Below are 9263 nucleotides of genomic sequence, written 5' to 3'. Positions count from 1 at the left end.
TGCCTAGGGGCATTTTGGTAATCTATAATTTCTACCAATTAATCTAATTTTTTAAATTTGTCACATCAATCAAATCCTACACTAATTCTCACAAACTTTACTCTCAAATCCACTCTCAATTACCCACAAATCCACTCAAAAAAACAACTATAAAATTACCCTCAAATTCACTCAAATCCATTCAAATCATCTCCCTCAAAATAACACACCCATTGTTTTTCTTATAAAATGATGTCAGGAAGAAATGATTGTTATAAATAATTTATGGTATTTGATTGTATATGAAAACATTAAATGCATTTCATTCATGCATTAATTGTTCTTCAAGCATTCGATAACTAAAAATACTTATTTGTCTTTGGTTAGAAAACATATTTACTTGGAGTTGGTAGAGCACAAATTCTTACATTTATCCAGTCATAAAAACACATGTTAGGGAGTTATTAAAGCATAGTTACTATAACTTATTTTTCAAGAGAAAACACATGGTAGGGAATTGTTAAAGCATATTTTTCAAGAGATTTATGACGTTGACATATTTTTATAGATCATCTTGGCAAATGATGGAAGAAAACATTCATTATAACATAATAAACATCAAGGGGTTTATGTAAAGATGAACTAGGATAACAAAGGAATTTATCCTCCAAAATATTATCCATATTTGTTTGACAAAAAGTCGTATTGATTCAATATGAGTTTAGATAATGTCAAAATTTTTAAATTAGGTATGGAACTACATATATATATATATATATATATATATATATATATATATATATATATACACCTATTCTATCCACATATTTATCCTTATTATGATACGTGCCTGATTTAAGTTATTAAAACATCTTTAATTTATTAAGTAATCATAAAAATATATATGAATTTTCTTTTTACATCTTTTCGTAAGTTATTTTTGACGTACACATTTAATAATTTATTTATTAATATTTGAAAACAGATAAAAAAATGTATATTATTTTATTTAATAAGTAATAATATAAATATAGAGACTTAGATGTTTCGTTAATAAATACTAATTATCTGACAAAACAAATAATTTTATGATAATATCTATTTTTTTTTTAATTTTCTTTATTATTTGTAACTTTTTGGTTTGTTTTAAAAAAGAGAAAATTTAGTCGGCATTGACTTTTCTGAATCCAAATTCTGACTAGTTTTGCATTTTGAGGAGTGAAAACCTAGATAAGAATAATTAGCTCCATGAATGATAAATCTATAAAATAGTTGATAATTTTCTAACAGCTACCTAATGTAGAAATTCAAAATTAAATCTTAAAGTTACATAATATGCATATTTTTCCATAAAAAATTGTCCAATAGATAACGATTCAAACTTTCACATTGCATATCCTTTAATTCTCTATTTTATATCTCCTTCCGATGGATTAAAGGAGAGAAAACTTATGTTATTGTAAATATCTCCAAGAGTGTGGACAAAATCATCCCGCTGGGGAGAATTTTCTGTTTAGACATCAGAAATAACGGCAAGATTATGGAATAATTAATCTATCACCATCGTAATCATCCATATGAACTCAGCGTCCAAATCTTTTGTTAAGAAATGTAATATTTTTTCACTTTTTCTTTATCTCTTTTTTCAACTCATTTTCTTTTTTAATTTTTAATAATTTTATTCCAATAAGTTGGATTTTTTTAGTGTTGTTGTAATAATTAGAATCAAGGAATAATTAAGAAAAAACTATAAGATAAAGTACAATATGAAATAACAAAACAAAAAACATAAATGTAAAAGTATTCTTAAGTAAAGTTTGTTAGAAGAATGTGTTTATGTGGTTGCTCTTTTCTCCATTGCGTACACAAGGCAAAGAAGAATCTTCTCATGTTCAATGACAGCAATAGCTTCTGCGCAGGTGAGTTATTGTTCAGTTCTACATTTTTCAGTTTCTAAATCATTTCAACAAATCTAATCTACACATTTTCTTAAGAGTTGTTCTTCCTCTTTGTGTGTTGTGAATTCGACTGAACCAACACAATTTCTTGTATCAGAAGAAGTAGATGGTGAAAACTAAAGCAAGGCTTAAGCGGTTTTGGGACCGCTTCGGTGGTCGATCATCGGGATCATCATCTTCTTCTTCTTCATACGACTCCTCGGACACCATCCAAAACCAAAACTACAGATACGATGTGTTTATCAGTTTCAGAGGTCCTGACACCCGCAACTCTTTCGTTGATCATCTCTGCTCTCATCTCCTCCGAAAGGGCATTTTCCTCTTCAAAGATGACCACAGTCTACAGAAAGGAGAATCCATTTCCCCACAGCTTCTACAAGCAATTCAACTTTCACGCCTTTCCATCATTGTCTTTTCCAAAAATTATGCTTCCTCAACTTGGTGTTTAGACGAAATGGCCGCTATAGCTTCTTGCAAACAACGATCAAACCACATTGTATTTCCCATTTTTTATGATGTAGATCCATCTCATGCAAGACATCAGAATGGGGTATACGAGAATGACTTCGTTTCACACAGACGCAAATTCAGAAAAGATCGGGACAAGGTTCGTGGATGGGAGAGGGCTATGACGGATTTGGCCAATTCAGCTGGTTGGGATATGAGGGACAAGTAAGTATTAATTACAGTCATTTGCTTTGATGTCGTAGATTCATAACATGACAATTTCAGTAATAGTTGAGTGCTCTATTTTTTCCTTCTGTTGCAGGCCAGAGTTTGAACAGATTCAAAACATTGTTCAAGCAGTAATTAAAAAATTAGGCCATAAGTTTTCGTGGTTTGTCGATGACCTTATTGGGATACAACAACGCGTACAAACATTAGAAGACAAATTAAAACTAAGTTCAAACAGCGATGATGTTAAAGTTTTAGGAATTTGGGGTATGGATGGAATAGGAAAGACTACTCATGCCGGTGTCTTGTATGATAAAATCTCTCATAGGTTTGATGCTTGTTGTTTCATTGAGAATGTCAGCAAACTTTATTCAGACGGTGGCCATACTGCTGTTCAAAAAGAAATTATTTATCAAACTTTAGGTCAAAAAGGTCTAGATATGTGTAGTCCTGTTCAAATATCTGGGATTGTAAGAACTAGGATACACAACATAAGGGTTCTCATAGTTCTTGACAATGTCGATGAATTAGAGCAATTGGAAAATTTGGCCATAAAACCAAAATTGCTTTTGAAGGGAAGTAGAATGGTTATTACCACAACAGATATGCATATTCTGAAAGTGTATGAGGGTGGCGTATTGATACACAAGGTTTCATTATTGAATGATAAGGTTGCTCGTGAATTGTTCTGTAGGAAAGCCTTCAAAAGTGAAGAGCGAAGCAGTAGTTGTGAGGCGTTGATTCCTGAGGTACTCAAGTATGCCCAATGTCTTCCATTGGCAATTAGAGTGTTGGGTTCTTTCTTGTGTACTCGAGATGCGGTTGAATGGAGAGATGTATTGAATAGATTGCAAAGTAGTCCAGATAAAAAAATTATGAATGTACTTCAATTAAGTGTTGATGGACTAAACCATGAGGAAAAACAAATATTTTTACACATTGCATGTTTCTTTAAAGGGGAGAGGGTGGATTTTGTTAAGCGAATTCTAGACTGTTGTGAGTTATACCCTCACATTGGAATTTCAAGACTCATTGAGAAATCACTCGTCACTATTAGCAATGAAGAAATTCATATGCATGAATTGTTACAAGAATTGGGAAAGAAAATGGTTTGGGACCAATCTCCACAAGAACCAAGATTCTGGAGTAGAATATGGCTTCATAAAGACTTCTTGCAAGTCTTGACAGCAGAAGCGGTAATAAGTTATTTTTCAAACTTAGTGAATTATGTGAAATGTTTTCTGAATCATGTGAAATCTGGTACATAGTTAACAATAATAAAATGATCATAGAATCATTTTATTATTGTTAGTATTTATACTTTTCTTTCTAAAGCACAATTATTTCAAATTAAAACTTCACTCATTTCTTGTTTTTTTATAAAAGTGTTTCGTATTCCAATGACCAAAATGATTCGATTAAATGTTTTTTTTTTTGTGTTAAGCCATAATTTTCGTGAAATATTCATTCTGTGTTCCAGGGAACAGAAAAGGTGAAAGCCATAGTTTTAAATAAAGAAGAAGAAATGTCGGAATGTAGTATTGGTGGATTGTCAAGAATGAAGGAGCTAACATTGCTTATATTATATCACACAAAAGTTTCAGGAAGCTTGGAATTTCTTTCAGACAGGCTGCGATATCTATTGTGGCATGATTATCCTTTTGATTCTCTGCCTCCATATTTTACGGTCTCCAATCTCGTGGAGTTGAATATGCCTAACAGTCACATCATAAGTTTATGGCACGGTAGCAAGGTAATATATTCACATTCTTTCCATTTTCGTCTGGGTTTGAATAAATCACCAAAGGATAGACTTTTTTTACTTCTATAAAAGTTTAAAACCTATTAGCATCTCTTAACACTATATATCATATTTCAAAATAATCTCTCTTAAATATCTGAGTCTTACAAAATATGAGAAATAGGTTCAGTTTTCTGAAAGAAAGATTTTTAAACTATCACTATTTTAAAGCATCAGTGACTAGGTTCAACTACTGATCTCATATGTTACTGTCTCTACTTCCTATGATCGTAGCTTTTTTATATTAATATGAATATTAAGAAATATTGTAAATTTAAAATGTGTATGATTAAATTTTCAACAAAATTTATTTTCTTAGATACCTACAAAGTCTTCCATAAGATAAGTGCATTAAATAGACTCATAAATCTATGTACCTGTTATGATTAAATGACTCAAACTGTTCAATGAGATTAACCTTTATTTATAATTTTTTACTTTTATATTTCTTTTTATTTTTTAAAAAGTTTTATATTTTTTCTATTTGGAGAAATTATTTAAAATAAATATTAATTAAATTTATTTAATTAAAAATTTAATTTAATTTAATTTAATTTTTTACATTGAATTATATTTTACAATTTGTACTAGGTGAATATTGGTATCGTTTGATAAAATATTTGTCACGGTTAATTTTCTTTTATTTTTACCAGTATATAAATAAAAAAAAAATCAACAAATACTAAAATTAGTGAAAATAATTAATTATCTTCATAGAATATAAATAGTTAATAATAAATAAAAATAAATTAAGAATAAAAAAAATATATAAAAAATATAAGAAATAATAATAAAATAAAATAAAGTAAATTAATTGTTACAAATTAGAAGTTAATTGAGGTTATAACTTATAAGCTTAAATCTTCTAAAGTAAACTATTTGGAAATACTTAAAGGCTTTTATTTATAAATTACTTATTATACTAATAATTAATTTACTTATTTCATTGAACACAATCGAAATGGGTAGCATCTTTTTCTATAATTAGAATAATTTTTGTTTTCCATTTTGAAGGAAGTGGTAGATATTATGTAAAACACATTTAATTTACTTTAATGTCATAATAAACTTCTATGAACTTCATGTAAGTAGTATTGTTAACGGGTAATGATTTAGTAGTGTAGTAAGCAAATATGATTACAGCCTATCCTTTTGGATTGTTGGAGGACATTATAATGTTTTCTTTTTCACTTAATGAGCCAAAATGAAACATTGTTTTTTTCATCTTCTTAGTATGTTTTTAATTCTGAAAGCATACCAAATTGAATGATACTAGGTGAAAATGTTTATTTTCTTTCTCACAGAGCTGTCCCAACTTGAAAAGGATTGATTTAAGCAACTCCAAGGACTTGTGTGAGACTCCAGATTTTTCCAGAATCATAAAACTTGAAAGGCTAGATCTTTCTGGATGTACAAGTTTATCTTATGTCCATTCATCAATAGGACTTCTTAAGAAACTTGCTTTCTTGAATTTACGAAATTGTTGCAATCTAGTTTTCATTGACTTTGGCTGTGTAGGCAACATGAGTTCTCTGAGAGTTCTACATCTCTCTGGCTGTTCTAAACTTGAAAGCACCCCAGATTTTACAAGGGCAACACATCTTGAGTACCTTGACATGGATGCATGTACAAGTTTATCCACTATTCATGAGTCTATTGGAGTCCTTTCAAGTCTTACTTTCTTGAGTTTGAGAGTTTGCATAAAGCTTGTCAGTATTCCAAATGATATCAATTCCTTGGTATCTCTTCAAACTCTAGATTTATGCAGTTGTTTGAACCTTAAAGATATGCTACAAAGACAAGCATCTTCATCCCATTTAAAATCCTTGATTTTTCTGGACCTGAGTTTTTGCAATATAGAAGAAGTACCTGATGCTATTGGAGACTTAAGATGTTTAGAAAGACTCAATCTACAGGGAAACAAATTTGTTTCAATACCTGATTCCTTCCGTAAACTTCATTGTCTAGCATATTTAAACTTATCTCATTGTCATAAGCTTAAATCTTTGCCTGACCTTCCAACTGAAGGAGATAAATCAGGGGGGAAGTATTTTAAAACGGTATCTGGATCTCGTGATCATAGATCAGGCTTTTATATCTTTGATAGTTCCAATGTGTCTCACGATAGACTTGAGTTCGTCGGACTTGAACGCTTCTTCCACCTAATTAAGGTTCAGATTCTACAACCTTCTCTTTTTGTCTTTGGCTAACATTTGCCTAATTCATTATTAGAAATATTTTTAGAGATTAATTGTAAAAAATACTTTTTATTATCAGCCAATTAAATTGTAGTACATTGGATTATAATAAAACTATTTTGTGATTTTCTCATGGTGATAGGAACCCTGTAACTTTCGGTGTGGCTTTGACCTTGTTCTTCTTCGGGATAGGAGACTTCGACCAGTCTTCGGTGAAACATTCTTAGGGAATTCAATTATAAGGATACTTCAGTGTGTTAAGAATGACAACTGGATTGGCTTTAGTTTTTTTGTTATATTTAGGCAAAATACTGTTGGTGGATTTCCTCCTCACTCTTCATTTTCTTCATCGCATCCACTTTATCTTTCTTTTGAAAGTGAATACACGGAAGAGTACTTTGATATGCGACTTAATTTGAAGGCGGATCAAAGTGAAGAATCTACACATATTTGGATAATTTACATCAGTAGAGAACACTGTCATTTTGTGAAAACAGGGGCGCTTATCACATTTAAAGCGCAACCATATATTAAGATCGATGCATGGGGGATGAGACCTATTCTCAAACAAGATATACATGACAGTAAAGGGAAGAAATACATACAATTTTTCAAATTAAATTATGATCATGTGGACTTTGAGTATGTAGAAAAAAGCAACACTGGTTCAGGGCCGAAAATCCAGCTTCCTTACAATTGGTATGTCACAGCGGAAGAGCAAGTTGAGAATATTGATGCAAAGGCTAAAGAAAATAATCTCTCCAATGCAGGTCTTTAAGTTGCTTGTAAGATATATGAAAATGGAAACTCACATCTTTTCCGACATATGGTAATGATCTTCTCCAAAACAGTTATTTATAATTAATTATTGATCAAATACTTTTATTTTCACAAAAAAATATTTAAACTTATAATTTATCAATACATAATATAGTGAATCTAAGACTAAATTAGCATAATGTTTTGAAACTTCATTAGCAAATACATTGACATTCTAATATATATGCACTGTTAGTTCTTTTGCTCCTTTATATTTTTTTTTCGCTTTTATTGACTTTCTCTGTTTCATTCTTTAAATAATATAATTAATCTAATTGTTGTGCAGTAAAATTTGTTGACAAAGACATCCTTTCATATTTATATATAACTATATATTTAATTTTATTTTATGTATTGGTATATTAAAAACTTATTAAAATATCATAATTTATTTCGCTTATAATATTTCTTTTTCATTTTATAACAGATTCTTGAAACACTTAATGCAGTCTTCCAAAGATGTCGAAGGTGAAAGTAGGTTTGTGCATGTAAATGTTTAATTTTTTTGGTTGAGTAAGTGGATCCTTTCATTTTTTTTTTTATTACTAGCTTTGTTAGTGATGCAAGTAACGAAATCTACACGTTAAGATATTCCTCTTCCCTCTTTATTTAACTATGATAGATTAAAGGTATGTCTAATGAAACAAATAAGTTAGTTATTCGTTTATTTCATTAAATTTTTGAGTAACAGAAATATCAATTGAATTAATGTGAAACAACATATAGACACGGTTTTTAGCCAATAAGTTACTAGGGATGACAACGGATCGGATCGAACACGGATAGTGTCTACTCGCAACCCGATTCGACAAAAAAAATCCACCGGCTACCCGCACGGATACCCGCTTAAAAAATATCCATGGATATTTTAAAACCCACAGATACCTGCAAATATTTTAAAAAAATATTTTTTATAAATTATTAAAATAGAATTACAAAAAAATATATAAAATATACTATAAATTAAATTAAATATAAATTAAAATTTAATTTTTGTTTCGGTTGAATTAGTTCGAGGGTTAGTCGTCTTTCTTTGTTTTGTTCTCTTTTGATCTTCAATCCTTCCTGAGAATGTCATCCACTTCGATGGGTTGTTGACGTGCAGAAGACACTCCGATGAGTTGTTGACGTGCAGAAGACACTCCGTGATTAACCATTAGTGTAGTATATTTTTAGGCAATAAAACCCAATAATCAATAATCATATTGTAAAGAGTAAGGTAATCTGACTTAGTTAATTGTCCATAAATGACAATTAATTTCGATCGGTATACTTCATATAATACAATTTTAATTAAATTTAATCTTGTAAAATATAAATTAATTTTAATTTTAATTAAATTTAACTTAATAAAATAAAAATTAAATTTTTATTTTTATTTTTTGTGGGTAGCGGATATCTGCGGGTATGGATAGTATAATACAGATCCGTTTATAAACGAATATTAAAATACCCGCTGTCTGCGAGTTTCGGATAATAAATATCCGCAGGTATCAACTATCTGTCGTGAATTTTATCCGCGGATATCCGCGGGCGCAGATTTTTTTGCCATCCCTATAAGTTACTTGAGTTATTATTTATTTCTTTTACTAAAATATCTTTTTCTGAATAATTTTGTATCATCTTTAATATATTTTCACATAATTTTGTGTTTATAGTAGAATGTTAACATTTCCACCATTAAGATATTGAACCTTGATATTAGATATTTATTTTAATTATTACATTAGTGTTAATGTTTGTTGTGGTACTTTTTAAATTTTTATGCAATTTTAAATAGCAAATATTTTAAAAATTTAAAATATAAGTTAAAATTCTAATTTATGAAAAGTA

The 9263-nt window shown here is 29.6% G+C and overlaps 1 protein-coding gene across 4 annotated transcripts; it reads left to right on the top strand.

Moving 5' to 3' along the window:
- The first annotated feature begins 1810 nt into the window (after nucleotides 1-1810).
- LOC106778496 (TMV resistance protein N) lies at nucleotides 1811-8026 on the top strand. 4 transcript variants are annotated; one of them, XM_022776236.1, is made up of 8 exons: nucleotides 1811-1898; nucleotides 2035-2609; nucleotides 2707-3808; nucleotides 4093-4365; nucleotides 5718-6584; nucleotides 6754-7310; nucleotides 7382-7440; nucleotides 7858-8026. In XM_022776236.1, exons 2-7 carry the CDS (start codon nucleotides 2044-2046, stop codon nucleotides 7398-7400), a joined length of 3384 nt encoding a protein of 1127 aa, XP_022631957.1. In that variant the 5' UTR covers nucleotides 1811-1898; nucleotides 2035-2043; the 3' UTR covers nucleotides 7401-7440; nucleotides 7858-8026. The 4 variants fall into 4 exon arrangements, 2 of the variants coding, with proteins under 2 accessions (XP_022631957.1, XP_022631956.1); XR_002666224.1 differs by having other exon boundaries at nucleotides 6754-7440; XM_022776235.1 differs by lacking the exon at nucleotides 7858-8026 and having other exon boundaries at nucleotides 6754-7479.
- The last annotated feature ends 1237 nt before the right edge of the window (nucleotides 8027-9263 follow it).

The sequence above is a fragment of the Vigna radiata genome, unplaced genomic scaffold (genome assembly GCF_000741045.1).
Source record: "Vigna radiata var. radiata cultivar VC1973A unplaced genomic scaffold, Vradiata_ver6 scaffold_23, whole genome shotgun sequence".
Taxonomy (NCBI): Eukaryota; Viridiplantae; Streptophyta; class Magnoliopsida; order Fabales; family Fabaceae; genus Vigna; species Vigna radiata.
The sequence above is the reverse complement of the archived record's forward strand: the minus strand, read 5'-3'. Positions and strand labels throughout refer to the sequence as shown.